We start from the raw sequence: 24672 nt of genomic DNA on the forward strand, positions 1-24672 counted from the left end.
TCTTTTTATGCGTCTGGGTGTTTCGGCTGCATGCATGCCTGGGTTTACAGAAAGAGGGTGTCAGATCCGCGGGTGTGACTCCCTGTGCATGGTGAGAGTCAAACCCATGGCCTCTGCAAGAACAAGTGCTCTTAACCCCCGAGCCCCTTCTCCAATCCTAGAACTAAGATTTTTTTAGTTTTAGAGCCTGTCCTGTATCTCGCTCTGCAGACCAGGCTGGCCTTGAACTTGCAGAGATCCGCCTGCCTCTGCCTCCCAAGTGCTGGGATTAAAGGCGTGCGCCACCACGCCCGGCTAGAACTAAGAGTTTTTTTAAGTTAGTATGGGTCATTACTTTACACCTATCTAGCTGATTTCTCATCATAACACTGCAAAAGAAAAACAAAACAAAACAAAACAAAACAAAACCCACTGCCCGTTGTTTTTAAATTTCATTTTGAGACAAGGGTTTACGTTTCCAGGCCTGTTTTGAACTTCCTATGTAGCTGAAGATGACCTCCTGTGCCCCTCTCCCTAGAGCTTCATGCGCGTTAGGCAAGCGTGACTTCACAACTGAGCTGCAGCCTCAGTCCTGGTCTTGCCATTTTAAGAGATGCTTAGAAACTGGGTTTAGAAGACTTCCGGTGAGTGGTGGCAGTGCACACCTTCAATCCCAGCACTCGGGAGGCAGAGGCAGGCGGATCTCTGTGCGTTCGAGGCCAGCTTGGGCTACAGAGCGAGATCGAGGACAGCCAGGGCTACACAGAGAAACCCTGTCTCGGAAAACCAAACAATAACAAAAAAATTGGGTTTAGAAAAGGCTCGATCCATATGCTGAAGTCACAAGAGCCGGGCCCCAAAATCTGACTCCCACACTGAGTAAGAACCAAGTGCTCCTCTCGTTCCAGTCCCTCTCTCTCGCTCTGCCCTCCGGAGCCAAGAGATAATGAATTTTACAAAAGCGAGGTCCGGGGCACTGAGGCTGAACATTTTTGGGGCACCCACCCCCACCCCGCGCGCGAGCAGCTAGGCCCAGGTCCTTCCGGGCTTTGGGATTTGACCTTCCATCGTACAGGACCAGGGAGGTGCGGGGAGAAAGCACCATCTGCAGAGGGGACCACGGTGCGGGGGAAACTGAGGCAGAGCTGTCACAAAGCGCGAGTCCGGTGGGTGAGTGGGGGGGGGGTGGGCAGGTGGGACTCCTTTCTGCCTTCCGGGGCTTTGGAACCCCACCACCCCACCCCACCCCACCACCCCACCCCACCCCCGAGGTCAATGCCGGCCGAGGCGGCGGCGGGCCAGGTGCACGCGGGAGGCCCAGGTGGGAACTCGCGGCGCAATGGCAAACTTGAGCGGCCGCGGCGGCGATCCCCGGGCGAGCGGGCGAGCGGGAGGCCCGAGGGAGAAGGAGAGAGAGAGAGGCCGCCGAGAGGGGGAGCCGGGCCGCCCGCCTTGGGTGGGGCCGGGGAGGGCCGAGGCCGCGGGCGGCGCCCGGACACGTGACCCGGCGTGTTGTGGTCCGGCCCGCGTGGGTGGCGGGAGCGGCGCGGGGGCGGGGCCGGGGGCCGGGAGGGGCGGGGCCGGGGGCCGGGGCCGGGACTGGGGGGGGGGGGCGGGGGCGACGGCCGAGGGGCCGGGTCACGTGACGGGGTTTAAATCTCCCGCAGCCGAGCCGCGGGGGCGCCAGTGCCGCGCGTCGAGCGGAGCAGAGGAGGCGAGGGCGGAGGGCCAGAGAGGCAGTTGGAAGATGGCGGACGAGGCGGCGCTCGCCCTTCAGGCCGGCGGCTCCCCTTCCGCGGCGGCGGCGGCGGCGGCAGCGGCGGCCGCCATCGCCATGGAGGCCGCGGCGGCGCAGCCCGCCGAGGAGCCGCTCCGTAAGAGGCCGCGCCGAGACGGGCCCGGCCTCGGGCACAGCCCCGGCGAGCCGAGCTCCGCGGCGGTAGCCGCCGCCGCGGGGTGTGAGACGCCGAGCGCCGCGGCCCCGGCGGCGCTGTGGCGGGAGGCGGTCGGGGCGGCGGCGGCGGTGGTGACGGCGGCGGCGGGCGCGGAGCGGGAGGCCCCGGCGACCGCCGCGGCCGGGGACGGAGACAATGGGTCGGGCCTGCGGCGGGAGCCGAGGGCTGCCGACGACTTCGACGACGACGAGGGCGAGGAGGAGGAGGACGACGAGGCGGCGGCGGCGGCGGCGGCAGCGGCAGCGGCAGCGATCGGCTACCGGGGTGAGTCGCGCGCCGGGGCCGCGGCCGCGCAGTCGCGTCCCCTCCGCGTCTCCCCGCCTGGGCCCCGGTCCCGGGCTGGCCGGGGCCCTCGAGGGCTCGGCGGTGACGGCGGCGGCGGCGGCGCAGCTCGGCTCGGCCCTGGCTCGGCCGCGCGCCGCCGAGCTCGCCGGCCCTGCAGCGGAGCCGGCCGCGCGCGGACTCGCCGCTCGCCTGGGCCGCTTTGCGCTGCGCGCAGTCGCCCGGGCGCCCGGCTCTCGCTCGCAGTTGGCGTTGGAGAAGTTTTTTTGTTTTTTTTTGTTTTTGTTTTTTTTTCTTTTCCCTCCCTCGTATTCTTTTTGACTTACCCCAAAGCGCCTGTATTAAAGTTGTATTTGCCTCGCAGCACACTTTGGACTGTCCTCCCTCCCCCTCCGTGGATCGACCTGCGATTGCGTTTGCAATCTGACACCTGTGTGGTGGGTTTTTTTTTTTTTTTTGTGTTTTTTTTTTTTTTTTTTTTTTTGGACCGATGTCTTTTTTTTTTTTAAGTTAGGAATTCTAATAGACCAAAAGCTGTTTCGTGAGGCATGGTCTTAAAAATGTAAGGAAATGACTGTACCTGAAAACATTAATTTTCTGAGGTTGCATTTAGCGCCTAGGTATATCGGAGTGGTAATTTTACTGTACTTTTTCTTCTGAAATTATGTGCTTCTAACTTTTTTTTTTTTTTTTTTTAGTTTTTTACATATCTAGTTCTGAAACAAACCGGCTGTGTTTGCCATATTGACAGTAAAGGGGCTGTATATGTAATAATGTCATCTGAACTGCTTTTGTCCAGAATTTATCGGAGTCTGTATTTGTGGACCATTTAATGGGGCATTCATTGGCCATGTACTTAGAAAAGAAAAAAAAGGGCTTTATAGGGACCGGAATAGTAAATAGCCCTTGATTTCAGCTATTAAAGGGAGACAAGCGTATTACAAAGTATATAATACTTTTTAAAAATTCTTTTCGAGACAGGGTTTCTCTGTGTAACAGTCCTGGCTGTCCTGGAACTCTCAAACTCACCAAGGTCCACCTGCCTCTGCCTCTGCCTCCCAAGTGCTGGCATTTTAAAGGCGTGCACCACCACTGCCTGGTTTGAGGTAACTTCTATTTCATGCATTTCATGAAGGTGTAGTTTTTTTTTAAGTCCTAGATGTGGAACCCTGATCCTGTTTGAAGGCATGCTTCCCCCTGAGTTACACAGATTTTTTTTTTTTTGAGATAGGATCCCACTTTAGCCCAAGCTGGTCTGGCTTTCACTATTTTATAGAGGTCAGGTTGCTCTGAACTTGTGCGCCTCCCTCGTTCTGGCATCACAGATGTACGTTCCTGTGCCTTTTCTGGTTTTCCTTTTTGTCTCTCACCTGAGTCTCCCCATGTGGTCCATCCACACAGTGCGTTCTTTCAGGTGTGTACCCCAGGTCCAGATGCAGGTTGTTTGAGCCGCAGCCTCTTGTTTCCTCTCACAGACAACCTCCTGTTCACTGATGAGATCATCACTAATGGCTTTCACTCCTGTGAAAGTGACGAAGAGGACAGGACTTCCCACGCAAGCTCTAGCGACTGGACTCCACGGCCCAGGATAGGTACGCCTCTCTTTTCCAAACAAGGTGTTTTGTAGCCCAGGCTAGCTCACTTGTTGTGCAGTCTATTGCACCAGCCTCTGGAGCATACCATAACCAGTGCTATCTTTTTCTTCTTTACACCTTTTCTTCTTCTTTCTCCTTCCCGTCTTTTCCTTTTTCTTGACTCCTTTGACAGGTCCATGTATCCCAAGCTGGCTTTAAACTCCTGGAGTCTAGGATGTAAGGATGATGTCTTGAATTTCTGATCTTCCTGCCTTTTCCAGCAGCTCAGGTGCTGGGCTTTTAGGTGTGCTACACTATTTCCCTTTGGGGCTGAGGATGTTCCTCATCGCTGTCCTTTTTCTTTTATATCAGCTTTTCCTCTTTTGCTCTGTATGTACCAGTATTTTTTAAAATTTATCTGCTTGCTTGTTGAGACAGGATCACTTGTAGCCTAGACTGGCTTGAACTCACTGTGTAGCCCCCATTGAACTTGAATTTCCGATTGTCTTGTGTGAAATGCTGGGTATTATAGTTAATTCCAGCTGTTTTTGTACCAACTTTTAATTCTGTCATCTTTACCATTTAGATCTAGTTCCTCAGGTATTGGTAAGATTTTTTTTTTCTTGGCCTCCTGCATGCTGATTTCTGAGTTGTTTTCTTCATCTTCCACCCATTTGACCCTTAAAATACAATCAAAATACTTAGACCTGAGACCTGCCAGGCAGTGGTGGCACATACCCTTAATCCCAGCATTAGGGAGTCAGAGGCATGCAAATCTGAGTGAGCTCAAAGCTAGCCTGGTCTACATAGCAGTTCTGGGTCAGCCAGGGCTACAAAGAGAAATGCTGTCTTGAAAAACAAAACCTTAGACCTAAGCATCACACACACACACACACACACACACACACACACACACACACACACACCATCCCCAAGCTCTTGCTCAGTCAGATCTATACCTTTAAAGTGTACTTTTTCCCCCCCAGGCTTTTGGAGACAGAGATTCTCTGTAGCCCTGGCTGTCCTGGAACTCACTCAGACCAGACTGGGTTTCTAACTCACAGAGATCACCTGCCTTTGCCTCTACCTCCTGGCTCTAAATTGTATTTTGTTTATATAAAAATTTTATATATTGCTGACTTATTTACTTGACAAATAAATGAGGTTTTCATTAGAAGTGGAATTGATCTGAGTCTCTCTTCCCTTCCTGTAGGTCCATATACTTTCGTTCAGCAGCATCTCATGATTGGCACCGATCCTCGAACAATCCTTAAAGATTTACTACCAGAAACGATTCCTCCACCTGAGCTGGATGACATGACACTGTGGCAGATTGTTATTAATATCCTTTCAGAACCACCAAAACGGAAAAAAAGGAAAGACATTAATACAATTGAAGATGCTGTGAGATTACTACAAGAGTGCAAGAAGATAGTCGTGTTAACTGGAGCCGGGGTATGTACGGGGCAGAAGGACAGGAGAGAGAGGCCTGGTGTATGTTTGATTCCTTGGCCAGTTAACTTTTTCTGCTCTAATTGTAGCCTTCGTTCATAATATAGGTGTTTAGAAATTGCCAAAACCTGAGGTGTAACAGCAGTTGCTGAATTAGTTCATTGTTTTGAAAAGTCTGACAACTTTAAATGTTTGTCTGTTTGTAGCAGAATTGGTAAGTGGAATTATGGCTTTTTTCTTTTTAAAGATCTTATTCTCTGTGTGTGTGTGTGTGTGTGTGTGTGTGTGTGTGTGTGTGTGGTTTTGCTTGCATGCATGTATGTGTACCATGTGTGCCTGGTGCCAGCAGAGGCCAGAATTGGGTATTGGGTTATAATTGGAGTTCTAGTCAGTTGTGGGCCCCCATGTGGCTGCTAGCAACCAAATGTAGCCTCGCTTCAAGGAGCAGCAAGTTGTCTTTAGTGGCTAGGTCATCTCTCTAGTTCCTGTAGTTCAGTTTGTTTTTGATTTGATGTGCAGGGTGTTTTACCTGCATGTATGTTTTGTGTTCTCTTGTGTGATGTGCCTGAGGAGTCCAGAAGGCATCAGATCCCTTGAAATTGGAGTGAGGATGGTTGTGAGCCTCCAGGTCCTCTATAAGAGCATCAAGCTATCTCTCTCCAGCTCCTGGAGTTTTAACACAATGTATCCTGGCTTCCAAAGGAGATTTAGAGAAATTAGATTCTTTTGCAATGTATGGTAGCAAGGCTTTAGTGGAGACAGTTTTCATGGAGAAAGCAGAAACTTAATTCATGGTTAAAATAGGTAGTATTGGGAAGGTAACATTCTTACCTTTTCTTCATTTTAACTTGGTAAGATTGTAGACTTGGCCTAAGACCAAGTCATATTCTGTGTTGTGTAGTATGTTAGCAGCAAGAAACATATCTAGCAAAGTGAAAAGGTATTATGTGATCATTAAGAATTCCAGTTCTGGGAGGCAGAGGGAGGTGAGCATGCCAAAGCATGTCAGTGTGCACTAGCCCCTCAACCCCAGAATAGAATTAGTTTTGCGTATAGGTATGATTTAGGCAAAGGTTGGGTTTTTTTGTTTTTTGTTTTTTGGTTTGAGACAGGGTTTCATTGTGTAACAGCCTTGGCTATCCTGGATCAGCTATGTAGACCAGGCTGGCCTCAGATTCACCCACCTCTGCCTCCTGAGTGCTGGGATTAAAGGCCTCCGCCCCCATTTTTGTTTTTTTCAAAACAAAACATATGGTTTGTCTTGTGTTTGGGTGTGTGGCAGCAAGTATGCTATGGCACCTGTGGGAGTCAGTACAGCTTGAGTTATCTCCTTCCTCTGTGTGAGTCTTGCTTCAGGCTTAGTCAGAAGCACCTTAACTGGCTGAGCCATTCTGCAGGCTCCCAGGTTTATTTTTGAGATAGGGTCTTACTTATAGCCCTGGCTAGCCTAGAACTTCCCAGGGATCGTCCCAAGTGCTGGGATTGTTAAAGCAAGTACTAAAGTACTAGCATGCCTGGCTGATGGTTTTGGTTTTTTTGAGATGGTCCCTGTAGCTAGAATGGTCTCAGCCTTGCAGCAGTCCTTCTCTTCCAGTCAAGTGTGGTCCAGAGACAGTTTTCTTTCACTGTAAAGCTGGAGCAAAATGAAACTTGTTGATTCTCCTATTTGGACTGCCAGGGTTTATCTGAGGAAAAGTATTGTGTCTAAAACCTTTTATACCTTTTATTCATTTAGAAACAGTATCTTGTTGTGTAGCTCTGGCTGAACTAGAACTTTCCTTTGTAGAACAGGCTGTCCTCAAACTTGCAGATAATTAAGATTCAAGGCAGGTGCCACTACATATGGTTATTTAAGAAAAAGTTTGTGTAGCTGGGTGGTGGTGGTGGCCGTGCAGGCCGTGCAGGCCTTTAATCCCAGCACTCAGGAGGCAGAGGCAGGCGAATCTCTGAGTTCAAGGCCAGCCTGATATCCAAAGAGAGTTCCAGAACAGCCAGGGCTGTTGCATAGAGAAATTCTTTCTTTAAAAAAAAAACAAAACCCAACAACAGCAAGAACAAATTGTGTGTGTATACACACAGAGGGTGTCCGAGGACAACTGGGAAGCATTCTTTCCTTCCTTCCCTGTGGTTCCTGTATCAAACAAGTCATCCAGCTCGGTAACCTTTAGCTGCAGAGCCATCTCCCTGGCCCTTTATTGTAATTATTTGTGCTGCTGGGGATTTGAACATGGGCACAAACACACAACTGATTGGTCCTTAGCACTGTTTTATTTCTATTGAGATAGGTTGTCACTGTGTTGCACAGGGTGGCTACCTGAACTCAGATAGGTGATCCTGCCTTGGTTATTTTAGCTCTGACTGTAGATTTGTACCACTGTTCTGGGTTGTGTTTGTATTTTAAAAAATGTAGCAGCCTTGCTTTTGGGCCACCAACCAGCTCCCAATCATGACCAGGAGACTTTATTAGGTATGAATGCTTGGCCTTTGCTTAGGCTTGTCCCACTGGCTCTTACAACTTACTTTAACCTGTTTCTCTTCATCTACATTTGCCTCAGGGCTTTTTACCTTTCTGTATGTCCTACATTCATAGTTTCCTCTGTGTCTGGCTGCCTGGGTAGGTGCCCCCCCCCCCCCCCCCCGTGTCTCCCTCTCTTGTTCTCTTTCCACTCAAGCCTGCATTCCTCCTCCTAGTTATCCTCTCTGCCCTCCAGCCCCACCTGTCCTTCCTCTGCCTAGCTATTGGCCATCTAGCTTATTAGCCCAATCATGTGCCTTAGGCAGGCAAGGTAAAACAGCAACACATCTTTGCATAATTAACAAATGCAGCATAAACAAATGTAACACACCTTTACATAGTTAAAATAATATTCCACAACCAAGAAAACACATCCTTAGCTGGGTATTGTGATGCATGCCTTTGATCTCAGCATTTACCTGTCAAGGCCTTCCCTGACCTCTCTCTGCGCTGGGGTGTAGAGACAGATCCCTGGAGCTCAGTGGTTAGCCAGCCTAACCACGTGGTGAGCTTCAGGCTCAGCAAGACACTATTTAAAAAAATATCAGGGTTGGGGATTTAGCTCAGTGGTAGAGCGCTTGCCTAGCAAGCACAAGGCCCTGGGTTCGGTCCTCAGCTCGGGGGCGGGGGAATGAGAAGAAGCTAGGTGGCCCATGCTTTAATGCTAACACTGTGGAGGCAGAGGCAGGTGTATCTCTCCGAGTTCAGGTCAGCCAGGGATGCATAGTGATACTCCGTTAAAAGACAAAAAACAAACAAAAAAAACAAAACCAAGAACCTATAAATAAATGTTATATTCTTGGACTGGAGAGATGGTTCAGAACTGAGCTCTTGCTGGTGCTGCTAGGCAGGGGGCCCAGGTTCAGTTCCCAGCACCCACATGACACTTCACACCTGCATGATCTGATTCCTTCTGACTTGAGGACACCAGGTGCACAGATATACATTTAGTTCCCCTACATACATAGAAAACAAAAACAGTAAAACATAATAGCATTTGAGAAAAAATTACTTTCTTCCCGTGCGTGTTAGACAGCTGTGTACTACTGAATAACCAGGGCCCTGTCACACCCCTGCTTAAAGGGTTAAGATTAGCCAGACTTCGCACCACTGGAAACAGTATGTGGCAGATGAATTACTCACATTAGCTTGCCTGTTTAATCTGTATTTAAAATTAGAGGGTTGTATTGCTGTCCCCCAAACTCAGTTTGTCTTTTGAGTTCTTACCACCAAATTGTATATACTAGAGGTACTAATTATGAAGGTAGACAATTGAATGTTGTAAATTATGTCTTGTATATTTCAGGTTTCTGTTTCCTGTGGGATACCTGACTTCAGATCACGAGATGGTATTTATGCTCGCCTTGCTGTGGACTTCCCAGATCTCCCAGATCCTCAAGCCATGTTTGATATTGAGTATTTTAGAAAAGATCCAAGACCATTCTTCAAGTTTGCCAAGGTATCACAGGTTTTTGATGAAAAAGTGTTGATGTCATGTATAGGTGGGTGTCTTAAGTTGTCATTCCTCACCCAGTGAATTGGATGCTATGTGTGGTAGGCAGAACTTCTGTTTTAGGACTGATGGAAAATAATGTACTTTTGGTTTTTTGACTGTGTTTGTCTTCTCTCCTGTGGAGGTTTGTAGAAGATATAAAAAAAATGACTTGTGTGACTTTTAATCTATTTTTTTCTGAGTCATAAGTGTATAAGCGTATCTTTTGTAGTGGACAATTTTTTTTTGTTTTGTTTTGTTTTTTCGACACAGGGTTTCTCTATGTAGCTTTACGCCTTTCCTGGAACTCGCTTTGGAGACCAGGCTGGCCTCGAACTCACAGAGATCCGCCTGGCTCTGCCTCCCGAGTGCTGGGATTAAAGGCGTGTGCCGCCACCACCCAGCGTAGTGGACAAGTTTTAACGTGTGCATCTATCTGAAAAATTGATTTTAATTACCAAAGATTGAAGTTACTTTTTATTTTTTATTTTATGTGCATTGGTGTTTTGCCATGGGTGTCCTGTCGCCTGGAACTGGAGTTACAGACAGTTGTGAGCTGCCATATGGGAGCTGGGTATTGAACCCGGGTCCTGGAAGACCAATCAGTGTTCTTAAGCATTCAGCCATCTCTCCAGCCCAAGGTTACATTTTGTTGTGAACAGATGACAGGACCCTTGTAGCATCTTCTAGTCTCTATAGTTGATAGGTCAGTCAGCAGCTGCATGTGGCTATTGACTATTTGTGAAGTGTACTGACATAAGTGAGGGGCATACTCACTGGATTTTAAAGATTTTGCTAAAGAAAAATGATCCTCTACTAACTGCATTTAGAAATATTTGTTTGGTAATATGTTTAGGAGCCAGGCATAGTGGTGTATTCCTGCAGTCCCAGGATGCAAGAGGCAGACACAAGACTCGTGACTTCATGATCAGCCAGGGCTACATTGTGAGGCTCAGCTTCAAAAACAAAGCAGTAACAAAATGGTTTATTAGGCATTGGAAATTTTCATTTTCATGTGAACTAGAAAGTTGAAAATTGTACACCTGGCTCCATGTATGCTGTGCAGCTCTGCTGTAGAGTATAAAGTTCATATATTGTCCCAAAATTTTAGTCACTAGAAAATTTTTGATTTTTCTTCAATTTAAAATTTTTATTTATATGTATGTATTTTTTGAGACAGTCTGATGTAGGCCAGGCTGGTCTTGAACTTTGAACAGCCATGGATAGCTTTTGAGCCTCCTGATCCTCTGGTCTCCATCTATCACCATTCCTCCTCCTGTTAGTTCATTGTTATGGAACTTGTAAATGAATTTGAAAGGCTCTTTTGTATTAAAGCGACATTTTAGAGAATGGAGAAATTAAACAGGATCTTAGAAGTTTCCTTTCAGGAAGGATGGAGCGGTGAGTGGTGGTGGACATGCCAGAGTGCTCCTGTGGAGGTGACAAGACAAGGTAGTTTAGGGACCTCACAGACAACACACATGGGAGATTTACAGAACTGTGAGATGACAAAGATTTCTTGATGGATGCAGGACACTGATGCTTTATGACTTCAGTAAGTAGATACAGGCTTAGAAAGGTCAGCAGGTAACTACAAGTTACTTTCATGTCTTATACAAGCATGGCTGGTTAGTGTATCTATGTTAATATCCCCAAGATTTTTCTTTACTGTAAATTCTGTGTTGTGAGTGGAGAAACCGCATTGCCAGAAATAGTAATTTTTCCACTATCTTACAGATACGTATCTAAAATTAAGAGTTCCATAATTTTTAAAATTACATTTACTTATTTTGTGTGTCTGTGTACGGACAAACATTATTTTGCTCTTCTCCAGGGGTTTATAAAGGCTGGAATTCCAGTAACCCTGGCACAAAATGCTCTCTAATGTGTAACAAGCCAGCTGTATATGTCCCTGATCCCAGGGTTCAGGTGGTGGAGGCGGGAGGATCTCAAGAGTTAAAAGGCCAGTCTCTGCTAAACACTTGAGTTCCAGGCCAGCCTGGGATACAGTGGTAGAGCTTAACTGAACATAAGGCCCTGGATTTAGGCCCCAGCAATGGACACACATTCTAAAATGTGGTTTTGTTCTTAGGTTTTAATTGGGTTTATGGGGCAGGTGGAGAGCCTAAAAATTTAGCCTTCATAAAAAGACAGAAATGGAGGCCGGGCGGTGGTGGCGCACGCCTTTAATCCCAGCACTCGGGAGGCAGAGCCAGGCGAATCTCTGTGAGTTCAAGGCCAGCCTGGGCTACCAAGTGAGTTCCAGGAAAGGCGCAAAGCTACACAGAGAAACCCTGTCTCAAAAACAAAACAAACAAACAAACAAAAAAGACAGAAATGGGGGAATCAAAGAGCCCTCAGCTTACGCATGATATTCTGTGCATAGACCTTAACAGCTCCGCCAGAAAACTCCTTTCATACCATTCTACAAACATGGCTGGGAAGGAAATCTGGGTGAAAAAGTCACCTCTGACAACAAAGACTGGAGAGATGAGCCAGTGCTAATGAGTGCACACTACTTGCAAAGGTCAGAGGTCAGTTTCCAGCATCTATGTCTCTACAACTGCCAGCTGTCACCAGTCCCAGTCCAAGCCTGTACTGCTGGCCCTCCGGCCTCCACCTCCATGGCACCTGCACTCACCCCTACCCCCCACCCCAGACATGATATAATGAAAAGTTTTTACGTAGGAGCTGGAGAGAAGGTTCAGCAGTTAAGAGCACTTGTTCTTGCACAGAGGACCTGGGTTTAGTTCCTACCACCCATGTGGTGGCTCACAACCATCCATAACTCCAATTCTCCAAGGGAGTCCAGTGTCCTTTTCTGACATCCCTGGGGACCAGGCAAGCATGTGGTACATGTTCATATTACCTTCAGGCAAAACACTCATACATACAAAATTTCTTTTTAATATTAAAAAAAAGGATTAGGTATGGTAGTCCAGGTCTTTATCTCAGTACTCTGGAGTGAGATGCAAGTGGATCTCTGGGTTCCAGATCACCTAGAGTTACATAATGAGACCCTTTCTTTAATTGAGCCTTATACATGTGAAATATGTATAAATATGTATAGCACGTGAAGAATGTATAATGCTCTACACCATTAAAAGGTGAAATACAAGTGTATGGGTTTTGCCTGTACATGCTCAAGTTTAGTAGGGATTAATTTTTAGCTTCACTAACTGGAATACTTAGATTTGAATAGACAGATTGGCATACTATCAGAAAAAAAGCTTGTTCTGTTTTCTGATGTGATATAATATATAATTCCAAGTATGGCTGACTGTGAGCTATGAATTTATTTAAATAGACATATAAGTGCATATGTTTATATGATACACATTATGCTGCTGTATATACATTATGGAATGGCTATAGCAAATTAGTAACATCCATTACTTCACATACTCATTTCTACACTTATATTCAGACATTTCAGGTACACAGTGTTATTAATTGTAATCTATGCTGTATAATAGATCATCTAAACATCATTCTCTGTCAGATTCTGTCTGCTTACCAGCTTCTTCCCATCTTACCCATCCCATTAACTTGAGAGTTAGTTGTTAATGCCTGGGAGTTGTCAGGCTGTTTTCATAACACGAATACTATAAAATTCTACTGTACTGTCCCTAAGTCAGTTCAGTAACAGCCAAGTCCACTGAAATAGATCATCTCTACTTTTGCTATATGAAACCATATGGCAAAATGTATGGTCCATAAAGACTAATATTCACTTATTATGACCTTGTATACAAAATGAAATGTGTTTTGTTAAGGTTAAATATCCTCCAAGAGGTAACTGGCAAAAAGTTTTGATCAGTAGAGTAAAAATTAACTCTACTGGAGTTTTGTGAATGAAATGAGTGTGAGGAGGGTTCTTCCTGGAATTTTTGTTCCTGTTCCTGTTTTCCCTTTGTGGGCATGTGTGTGATGTTTATGTAGTGTCCAGGGTATGAGTATGCATGTCACAGGTGGTGGCCAGAAGTTGACTTTGGGTGTCTTTCTCCATTACTCTCCACATTATGTATGAAAGCAGGTTCTCCTGTAGACTCTTCATTGGGGTCCCTGTTTCTGCTTCCTGCATGCAGGAATTACAACGCTGGTCCTCAAGTTTGCAGTGCAAATGCTTACCCACTGACCCACCTCTCCAGCCCTTCACTTTTTTGTGTGGTGCTAGGGAGTGAGCACTTTGCCTCCCACATGCTGGGTAAGAGCTGCCCCTGCATTTGGTGCCAGCCTTCATTCTTCATAGAGTGGAGAATTGATTTAAGTTGTTTGTTACCAAACTACAAACTCTAAAATTGGATGAAGCTTTTAGTTTTTTAGGGGCTGCAATAATACCCTGCCTTTTAGGATCTTTGTTTATACTGCTAGAAACTTAGAGGCAGAAAGCAGCTAGCATCACTGGAGGGGAAGCCATTTACGTGGAAGCTCTCCTGAGTGTTAGCTTGTTATTTTTCTGAGACAGGGTTTCTCTCTGTAGCCCTGGCTGCCCTAGAAGATTTATAGACCAGGCTGGCTTCAATTTAGAGATCTTCTTGTCTCTGCCTCCTGAGTGTTGGGATTAAAGGTGTGCACCATCAGTCCCCTGCAGAGTGTTAGCTTTTAAAAATATTTCTTTTAAACTTAATCTCAGTAGCATGGCCCAACACTCATGATTGGTTTTTTTTTCCCTTGAAACTGGGTTCCTTTGTGTAATAGCTTTGGCTGTCCTGGAACTTGCTTCGTAGACCAGTAGACCAGGTGGTGCCTGCCTCTGCCTCCCAAATGCTGGGATTAAAAAGGTATGTGCCAGCATGCCTGGCTTGAATGGTTTCTTTCCTTTTTTTTTTTTTTCTTTTTGGTTTTTCAAGACAAGGTTTCTCTGTAACAGCCCTGAGACCAGGATGGCCTTGGATTTATAGAGTTCCGACAGCCTCTGCCTCCTGAGTGCTGGGATTAAAGGCTTGCACCCTACAACCTGCCACTGGTTTCTCAAAAGGCTTCAGGATGTTCAGACCTGAGGCGACCTGTCTTTTTAAGATTTGGAAGTTCTGATTTAAAGTTCGTTAGAATTCTATAATTTCTAGCTGTCCCTTAGTTTGAAAACTTACAGGATGTGCCATTCAGTTCAGCTGATAAGTGTTTGCAGTATACATTGGAATGGAAAGCAAAAATCTTGGATTTTTGTGTAATGGACCACCACATTCATGACTTCCTATAGAACTAGTTCATTGCTGGGTGTGGTGGCACTGCCTTTAATTCCAGCACTGAGGAGGCAGAGGCAGGCGGATCTTTTGAGTTGAAGGCCAGCCTGGCCTACAGAGTGAGTTCCAGGAGAGCCAGGGCTATGTAGACACAGACCCTGTCTCCTCCCCAAATCCCCCCCCAAAAAAGCTTATTAGGTTTTATGTACAGTTACTGAGTGGAAATTCTAAACTTGTGAGTTACTAAATAGGTTAAAAGTCAAGTCCTCTAATCCTACAGAAGCCTCAGCCCTGTTTACAGTTGCTGTGTGTTCTTGCCAAGTGTTCATGCAAACAGAACCATCCATATGTGCACACAATTTCAGTTTTTTGCTTAAAACCAAAAAGATTACTCCCTGGTGACTAATTTTTTTTTTTAAATGTATGTCATGGACTATTTTTCAGGTCAGTGCATGAGAGCCCTCTCATTGTCTCAGTGGCTGAAATAGCACTGTATGGATGTACATTATTATACAACCAGTCTCCCTATTGATGAATATATGGTTGTATTTCTTTTTTGCTATCATTGTGATGGGTTAGGGCCTACAATGTAAGGAAGTAGAAAGTACAACTACTTTAAAGAAAAAAGAAGAAACTTCCTTTGCCGTAGTCACTTACTAAATGAAATTGGATAAAAACACTGTCAAAAGTTGAGAGGACCAAAATTGATACTTTTTCTCTGATCTTTTTGCCATGTGTATATCTGAATTCTTTGTTTTTAAAGAAGAAACAGCATTGAAGCATTATTTGGGGGGAAAAACACACACACAAAATCCAGCAACTCAGCATTCATGAGCAGCTCTGTTCTATCCCAGTATGCCTGTGCAGTGGAAGGAAAGCAATTGTGGTAAGGAATTAATAAAACTTCAGCTTTAAACTCCAGCAGGTTGATATTTATGAATGATGAATCAAAAAGAAAGTTTTCAATAATACATTGACAGCCTTTTTTTAGTTGTGAAGTCACCATACCTTTGATAGCTGTAATCAGTGTAAAGCTCCCCTCTTTTTCCTTAAAGAAAAAAAAATCTGAATTTACAGACAACAAAATTTTGATGTACCTAAGGTATGTATTTCTTCTGACTTACATTAAACATCCATTAAGGTGTGTTTCTGGGTCACCTTATCTTGTTCAAGGGGCCAAGTTCACAAGTTGCTGAGTTTTCATATAGTAACAAGCCTTTTTCTAGGTGTGCCATCCATCTGTATGCTTAAAAATGCTCATGGATTTTGTTTATTAAAGTATATACATGGGGGTTACCATTAGGACATTTTTTGACTAAATGTAAGCAGCATTTCTGTTATGCTTATTTCATTAGTCAATGTCAATCTTTCTGCCTTTTGCACTATATAGGAAATATATCCCGGACAGTTCCAGCCATCTCTGTGTCACAAATTCATAGCTTTGTCAGATAAGGAAGGAAAACTACTTCGAAACTATACTCAAAATATAGATACCTTGGAGCAGGTTGCAGGAATCCAAAGGATCATCCAGTGTCATGGTTAGTAAACGTCAACAGTAGTTTTCTGTAGTGTGCTTAGTTTAATAGAAACATCAGGCTTGGAAAGAAGATGCTATCTAGTTTCGTGATTAAGCATTATTTGATAATCTTGAGTGCACATAACTGAAAAAAACACACACAAAAAAGCAGAAATAAGGCCTTAGATGTGGTGGTGTATGCCTAGTGATAGGAAGTTCAAGGCTATCTTTGACTATACAAGACACAACTGTGCTAAGGTTGGAACCTTCCAGTTGTAGAGTTTTAGCCCTTGCAAAGTTATTTATTGCAATAGCTTTAGAGGATATGGAATATATACATACATATATACATATATGTACAAAAACATACACACGTATTCTTAATATATAAAATATATATCACATAGATTATATTCCTTGTAAGACTTCAGGAGAACTCTTTATAAAGTCTTTATGGTGTAAACCACAAATATTTCAATAATGTAGGTGTATTTTGTTGTTTTAGGTTCCTTTGCAACAGCATCTTGCCTGATTTGCAAATACAAAGTTGATTGTGAAGCTGTTCGAGGAGACATTTTTAATCAGGTAATTGAATTCATCTGCTCGTTGTAGGAACTGTGTGAACTTGATGTTTGCTGCTTCTGCCTTCATCATTTCCCCTTCAGAGTATGTGTCACACAGAAAGAGTGCTGGACTTCTGATAAATTCGGGTCTGTAAGGTGAAGAGGCCTTAAGAAAAAAATGTTGGGCCAGGGAGTGGTGGCATGCACCTTTACTCTAGTAAAGCTCTCAGGAGGCAGAGGCAAGTCTGGCCTACAGAGCGAGGTTCCAGGACAATAACTCAGAAACCCTGTCTCCAAATAAAAGTTGGAATGTTGCTAGGATGCCTACTTAACATTTAGAGTCCTGGGTTTGCTCTCCAGCACCAGTAAATCTAGTGTTTGGTCACATGCCTGTAATCCCAGCACTTTGGAGGCTGGAGACTTAAGCTGAAGGTCATGCTCAGCTATAAGCAAGCTTGGGTTAGCCCAGGTTACATAAATCCCTTCACCAACAAATCTAAGTCCTCTTTAGTTTACATCTCCTAAGTACCTCCTTACGAAGTCTAAAGTAGGGGCCTGGTCACAACTTGGAGGGAATTCCGCCATTGTCCTTCCTTCTCAGCTTTGATCATATTTGGAGCCTTTCTTACATTAGTTGTGTACGATTTCAAACATTTTCAAAATGATAGCGAAGTAGTTACTCCAGGAAAATACAGCAACACACACCCAGAAATGTGTCCTGCCTGCACAGTCATGTATAATCAGGAAACAGAGTATATTGAAATGGAGTTATTTTCACAAACATTTTTAAAAGGTCAAGTTTGCATTTTTTTCCCTGTGCTCATTTTTTGCATATTTAGTATTTTCTGTGTGCACATGTGTGCATGGGGGAAGGACAGCACATGTGTGAAGGCAGAGGATAAAGGAGATGAGGGTGTTGGGGGTCAGTCCTCAGTCCACCCTATGGACTCTGGGAGTTGAAATTGGTTGTCAGGCTTGGCAGGAATTGTCTTTACCTGCTGAGCTGTGGTCACCTGGCTGCTCCACAGTAGACACTGTCAGGTTTACCTGTGCACGGCTGCTGTTTCCTGGGAATGTTGACTGCTTCTAACTGGGGCTCCCTTCGCTTTCCCATTTTGTGCAGGTAGTTCCTCGTTGTCCTAGGTGCCCGGCTGATGAGCCACTTGCTATCATGAAGCCGGAGATTGTCTTCTTTGGTGAAAATTTACCAGAACAATTTCATAGAGCCATGAAGTATGACAAAGATGAAGTTGACCTCCTCATTGTTATTGGGTCTTCTCTGAAAGTAAGACCAGTAGCACTAATTCCAAGTAAGTTGATGGGTTAGGGGGCAGTTCTGCGTGCCATGTGTTGTGGGTCTGTGTATGAGGCAATTTTATTATTTATATTTAGCTCACGTGTGTGTGTACACGAGCGTGCAAACCAGAGAAATGAATTAATCAGCAGTGAAGAAGGCTATTTTGGCGGGGTGGGGAGGCGTGTTCAAGAAAGTGTTTCTCTGTATAATAGCCCTGGCTGTCCTGGAACTCACTTTGTAGACCAGGCTGGCCTTGAACTCAGATCTACCTGCCTCTGCCTCCTGAGTGCTGGGAGTGAAGGTGTGCAGCACCACTCTTGCAGAGGACCCACTGTGAGTTCCCACATGACAGCACCCACATGACAGCTTACAAGTTTGTTGTAGCTCCAGTTTATATGGGATCTGGCACCCTCATTTGGCCAAAGTGGTCACAAGTACTCACTGTACACTTACATGTAGGTAGGCACATAACAACCTCTAACCTCAGTTCTTGAGACAAGATCTCTCTAGCCTCGGACTAGGAGGTTCTGCAGACCAGGCTGGAGTCACACTCAGAGATGTGTCTGCCCCAGTCTGCTCAGTGCTGAGAGAAAAGGCATGTGCTACCACTCCCAGCTAGTAAATCTTTCATAGCTAGGAATGGTGGCACACGCTTGTAAACCATGTGGTGGTGGGCCGAAGGCAGGAGGGTCAGGAGTCCCAAGGATAGCAGCTTCTACTACACGGCAAGTTTGAGGCCAGCCTAGCATAGATGAAAAAATAAAGTTCCATTCCATAATGATTGTAGTTCCACAAATCTATGTGCTTGTGTCCAGGAGCTGGGCATAGCAGCTAGAACATTTAATCCTGTCAGGCAGACCTCCAGGTTTAAGGGCAAGCCTGGTCTATATACATAGTGTGTTCCAGGACAGCAAGAGTTACAATGGTGAGACCCTGACACCCCCCCCCCCCCCCCAGAAAAAAAGCTTATGTCCAATTCGTTTCTGTCATTCTTGAATTTTTTTTCATATTTCTGTTGCTACCTCCACCGTGTGAAGCAGCTAAGAACATCTCTCTTTCTCTCTCTTTTTCTTTTTACTTTTCTTCTGGAGCTGAGGATTGAACCCAGGGCCTTGCACTTGCTAGACAAGCGCTCTACCACTCACTGAGCTAAACCCCCAAGCCAAGAACATTTATTTCTGTTACATTGGAAGTGTCCTTTTGTTAGAGGATAAGAGACATCTTAGCCTTCCAAATACCTATAGCTATATGTTAAGCTAATTCAAAGAAATGTTATTTTAAAGTTGTAAGCTTTCTGAGCTGGAGCTCTCTGAAGCTGGGACAGGATTGCCGTGAGTTTAAGGCCAGAGAGAGTAAGGCACAGCCCCAGTGGGAGAAAAGTAAATTATTTGTCATTGATAGGAAATTGATTTTGAAAATGTAAAATGTTCATAGATTTGTATGCCGTACTGTGTGTGTGTGTGTGTGTGTGGGGGGGTCCTCTCACTGTGGTTCTGGCTGCTTCCCTTGAGCTCTCCCTGGTGCTGGGATTAAAGGGGTGGGCATGCATATCCATTTGTTTGGGTTATAACTGCGTTCTTTCTCTTTTTCTAACTCCCTTTTCCATTGTTTTTAGGTTCCATACCCCATGAAGTGCCTCAAATATTAATAAATAGGGAACCATTGCCTCATCTGCATTTTGATGTAGAGCTTCTTGGAGACTGTGATGTCATAATTAATGAGTTGTGTCATAGGTTAGGTGGTGAATATGCCAAACTTTGTTGTAACCCTGTAAAGCTTTCAGAAATTACTGAAAAACCTCCACGAACACAAAAGGAATTGGTTCATTTATCAGAATTGCCACCAACACCTCTTCATATTTCAGAAGACTCAAGTTCACCTGAAAGAACTGTACCCCAAGACTCTTCTGTGATTTCTACACTTGTAGACCAAGCAACAAAGAACAAAGTTGATGATTTAGAAGTATCTGAATCAAAAGGTGGTGTGGAAGAAAAATCACAAGTAGTACAGACTTGTAGGAATGTGGAGGGCATTAATGTGGAAAATCCAGATTTCAAGGCTGTTGGTTCCAGTACTGGAGAGAAAAACGAAAGACCTTCAGTTGTGGAAGCAGTGAGAAAATGTTGGCCCAACAGACTTGCAAAGGAGCAAATTAGTAAGCGTCTTGATGGTAAGGAATGCTGTTTGGTCAACCACTTTCAAAGTCTTGTGTTCCAAGTAGATGACACCCAGTGTCAGATTTGGGCTTAAACACATATACCATGAAAACCTGAATAATTGTTTTGACATTAGTTGACTAGGGTAGTGCTGTGTTTGTGTGTTGTTGAGTTAGAGAAGGGTGATATTTTTGTAGTCAGTACTCTGATAAAACCCAGGGCTTCAAATGGCTAGGCAAGATCTACCGAGTTATAAATTCAGCTCCTAGAGTGGGTTTTAAATTACGTTACTGTGCTGGTAGGCATGACTTAATAAATGACTGAGATTTTATTTATTTTTTTTAACTGTGGGTCAGCTTACACACACAATCATGTTCTAGGTGAGAAAACTCAGGATTGAAGGAACAGGTACTGCCAGGTAAAATTCTAGGTCTGCCTTGAGGATGTACCCTCTTCTAGAGGCTGCCTTGTTTCAGATCTTACTGGACATCTGTTTTATCCTATCAACTGTTAACATAGGTGGAATAGTTTACTTTTTGGAAGATACTATATAATAGGTAAATCCAAACTTAAGTTATGGCACAACCTCTACAATACTTGGTAGGAACTAATTTTGGTCTTTGTTAGATCAGGCCTCACACTTGAAGAGCAAGCTGGCCTTTATTGTTTTTGGTTTTTCGAGACAGGGTTTCTCTGTGTAGTTTTGGCACCTTTCCTTGGAACTCACTTTGTAGCCCAGGCTGGCCTCGAACTCAGAGATCTGCCTGACTCTAACTACCACCCCCACCCCCAGATTAAAGGTGCATACCACCACCGCCCGGCTGCAAGCTGGTGTTTAAACGTGTGCAGCCTTGACCCTTGGTGAGCATCTAGACAACAGCAGAGCATTGTAATTAAAACATCACCAGACATTTTATATGTAGCTTTGGCTGCCCTCAACAACAGAGACCTGCTTTCCTACCCTGATAGCTGGGATTAAAAGTGATGCTCAGCTTTGAAATTAAAAAATTTTAGTTTCTGAAGAACGTAGTACAGATCTTTCCCTTTTAGGTGCTAGAATTGTGGCCATGAGCCATCACAGAGCAATTATATAATTATTAACGGTTAACTTCCTGCTTCCATCTCCCCAGTGCTAGGATTTAAAAATATGTGCCACCTGGCTTATGTAATGCTGTGTATGAACTCAAACTCTAGTGAGCGGAATAAATCTTTGACCTTTGGCAGTATACTGAATTCTAGAGGCACTATCTACTTCTGTCTGTATAACTAAAAACAGGTGATAAAATCTTTTAATACTTGCAAAGCAGAATAATACTTTGTTTTGAACTAAACACCACTCCACAAAATACCCTGATAATAGAGCCCAACATTTGTTTGGAAATTATAGTAGAGGTGATTTAGTTATTCGGCATACTCCCTCAGGTATGCGCGCGCACGCGCACACATACAGAGTAGGAGACTTAGCTCTTAGCTGTGAATTGTACTTGCGTGTATCAACTAACATGTAAGCCTACAATACATATCTTTGTAAGTCTCAGCATTCAGGAGGTAGAATGAAGACAGCGAGTTCAAGGCAGATCTGTGTCTAACAGGTAATAATGCAACAAACCACAAACTAGAAAGTTTGTGAGTCTTCCAGGGTGTACCCAATGGACACTTCTAGAATGGTTCTCCTGCCAAACTAAAGGTAACATTTCTTACTGCTGTATTTCAGGTAATCAGTACCTTTTTGTACCACCAAATCGTTACATATTCCATGGTGCGGAGGTGTACTCAGACTCTGAAGACGATGTCTTATCCTCTAGTTCCTGTGGCACTAACAGTGACAGTGGCACATGCCCGAGTCCAAGTTTAGGAGAACCCATGGAAGATGAAAGTGAGATTGAAGAGTTCTATAATGGCTTGGAAGATGATAATGATAGACCTGAAGGTGCTGGAGGATCTGGATTTGGAGCTGATGGAGGGGATCAAGAGGGAGTTAATGAAGCTACAGCCATGAGACAGGAGGTGACAGGTGTAAACTGTCCATCAGACAAATTATAACATTATTACAGTTGTCCAGGTACAGGAATTGCTCCACCAGCATTGGGAACTTCAGCATGTCAAAATGAATGTTTACTTGTGAACTTGAACAAGGAAATCAGAAAGATGTAATATTTATAGACTGGATAATAATTGTCATAATTTTTAAAGTTCCATTATTTCTGTACTTGTACATTCAACACTAACTTTTTAAAGGTACTAGGTATCTTTAATCAGTTGTTAGTTGACTTCAGTTTCCTTTAAAGGTTCATTTGTATGATACATCCCTATGTATATATAATTTTGTTTTTGCCTATTAATTTTCAACATTTTAAAGTTTTCAAAAAGCCATTGGAATGTTAATGTAAAGGGAACAGCTTATCTAGACCAAAGAATGGTATTTCACACTTTTGTTTGTAACATTGAATAGTTTGAAATCCTCATATTCTGTTCGGCTGAACTTTTTATTTTTAGCAGTTACCTTTGAAAACACTGGCATTTTCAAAAACTTGTGGCAGCTAACTTTTTAAAATCACAGATGACTTATAATGTGAGAAGGAAATCACCATGTGTGGGGAGCACTCAAAATTTGGTGCTCAGAGTTTGAAGCATATTTAGTGCTTCAGATGGCTTTTGTACCTGCTGCAGATGTAATGTCAAAACAAGCCCCTGAGACTAACCTGATAAATGATTTGAAAATGTTTCAGTTGCTCTAGAAACAATAGTGCCTGTCTATAGGTCCCCTTAGGTTGAACAATAGCGAATATTTAAACTATCACTGTGGTAGAGCCTGTGTAGATCTTCACCACAAGTATTAAACTGCCAAGATGTGAACATGCAAAGCCTTTCTGAATCTAATAATGGTACTTAGACTGGGGAGAGAGTAATATTTTGAACTGCTGTTTTTCCACTAATGAGGAAAGCAACGAGTCTCTTAATTATAAGTTCCAAAGTAATAAACTGTAACTCACCCAGAAAGTACATTGTTTCCTGTTGAGAGGATTTGGTGTAATGTATTCCAAAGTGTTAGCCTTGTATTATGGAGATGAATACAAATCAGATAGTCAATGAAACTAGTTCTTATTTATTTAAAAGCTTAGCTTGCCTTAAAACTAGTGATGAGTTTTCTGAACTGCAGAAGCTTTTAGCCTTTCAAACAGTTCACACCTCAAAGAAACTGCAGTCAGTACTTATTTTACAGATGACTTTGAAACATTATTCCCAAACTTAAGATATTCATGTTTGGTTTAGTATTTATTACCCTCCCCCCCAAAAAAAGTTTTGAAATATAGCTGTTCTTTCTGCATAAAATACCCAGCTAGGACCGTTACTGCCAGAGGAGAAAACTAATTAAGTAGCTCATTTCCTTACCTAAAAAAAGCTCTCTCAATCTGAATTTGGCTTAACTAAAGAATGCCGTATATTTAGTTTTCCATTTGCATGATGTGTTTGTGCTATAGACAATATTTTAAATTGAAAAATTTGTTTTAAATTATTTTTACAGTGAAGACTGTTTTCAGCTCTTTTTATATTGTAAATAGACTTTTATGTAATCCGGCATATGTTTTGTAGACTGTTTAATGACTGGATTATCTTCCTCCAACTTTTGAAATACAGTGTTTTATACTTGTATCTTGTTTTAAAGTCTTATATTAAAATTGTCATTTGACCTTTTTTCCTTCCTGTTAACTTACCAGCCCAATAAGGGTTACTCTTGTTAACACTGGTTGTAGCAGATGGTTCTTAGGGGACATAACCTTGTGTTAAGATGGTGGTGGTATCTGACCAGAATGCCTTCCACCTCTGTTACCAACTTACGGTTGAGAGTGAGTTTCAAGCTGGCCATGCAGATGAGCTGGAGTGTGGGATGACAGCCCTAGAAGGGCTGTGTGGACCAAATGATGACAGAGCTAAAGTGGAGAAATGGTTTGTTTAATGGCTGGAATGTGGTTTCCCTCCTTCCTCAATTTGGAAAGGCTGTCAGATGACCGCAGAAACAGCCAGAGCCTCACTTTGTAGTAACAAGACAAGGCATAGAGACAAAGATGTAAGCAAGAAATGAACTCTGCCAGGTGTGGTGGGCATGCCTGAGACAATATGGTCACTGCATGTCAAGGGCTGCTGAGACCACAGGAGGTAAGCATGCTGGCCTTCAATGCAACTCTTAACAATACTGAAGTTTTAAGTAACTTCAAAGGGAAATGTCATCATTACAGGGAAGAGTGAACCATGACAATGTGAAGACACCAAGGATCCATCTAAACTTTTTTTTTGGGGGGGGGGGAGCTGAGGATCGAATCCTTGCCTTGTGCTTGCTAGGCAAGCGCTCTACCACTGAGCTAAATCCCCAGCCCCTCCATCCAAACATTAGGGAGGGATTCCCATATAATGAATAGCTTGAACAGCCTCAACAACTGAATAGTGTTGGCCGAAAAATGAGATGGATTTGTAACTTACAGGAGACTGTTCATCAGTAGCTTGTGACTCCACAGCCTGCTTGTAGCCTGGAGGGTTGGGAGTTCCCTGCATCCATATAGTGCACATAAAAATACAAACTCCTTAAGTTTGAATCTGATGAGAACCACTGGAAGTTGAAATATTAAGCTATTAAAGTCTTTATTTAAGCTCTTCAAGGCATTTTTTAAATTTAAAAAATAAATATTTGCATTGTAGCTAGCAGAGT

The 24672-nt window shown here is 43.9% G+C and overlaps 1 protein-coding gene and 1 long non-coding RNA gene across 2 annotated transcripts; one reads left to right on the plus strand and one right to left on the minus strand.

Annotated features, from left to right (window-relative positions):
• The first annotated feature begins 1675 nt into the window (after window positions 1-1675).
• On the plus strand, window positions 1676-23663 carry Sirt1 (sirtuin 1). The gene is made up of 9 exons (XM_028881087.2): window positions 1676-2198; window positions 3692-3808; window positions 5004-5245; window positions 9064-9216; window positions 15826-15973; window positions 16457-16536; window positions 17638-17824; window positions 19427-19981; window positions 21682-23663. Exons 1-9 carry the CDS (start codon window positions 1727-1729, stop codon window positions 22008-22010), a joined length of 2283 nt encoding a protein of 760 aa, XP_028736920.1. The 5' UTR covers window positions 1676-1726; the 3' UTR covers window positions 22011-23663.
• On the minus strand, window positions 10202-15974 carry LOC119086749. The gene is made up of 2 exons (XR_005090094.1): window positions 15930-15974; window positions 10202-10680 (listed from the first exon to the last, which is right to left on the minus strand). It is a non-coding gene; the product is annotated as an uncharacterized LOC119086749 (long non-coding RNA).
• Window positions 23664-24672: the final 1009 nt, after the last annotated feature.

Source organism: Peromyscus leucopus, chromosome 16_21 (genome assembly GCF_004664715.2).
Source record: "Peromyscus leucopus breed LL Stock chromosome 16_21, UCI_PerLeu_2.1, whole genome shotgun sequence".
In the NCBI taxonomy this organism is placed as follows: Eukaryota; Metazoa; Chordata; class Mammalia; order Rodentia; family Cricetidae; genus Peromyscus; species Peromyscus leucopus.

Coding starts and splice junctions, on each gene's coding strand:
- Sirt1 (XM_028881087.2), top strand. CDS start 1,727: ATGGCGGACGAGGCGGCGCTCGCCCTTCAGGCCGGCGGCTCCCCTTCC. Junction 15,974..16,456: donor AAGGATCATCCAGTGTCATG/GTTAGTAAACGT, acceptor TTGTTGTTTTAG/GTTCCTTTGCAACAGCATCT. Junction 17,825..19,426: donor ACCAGTAGCACTAATTCCAA/GTAAGTTGATGG, acceptor CATTGTTTTTAG/GTTCCATACCCCATGAAGTG.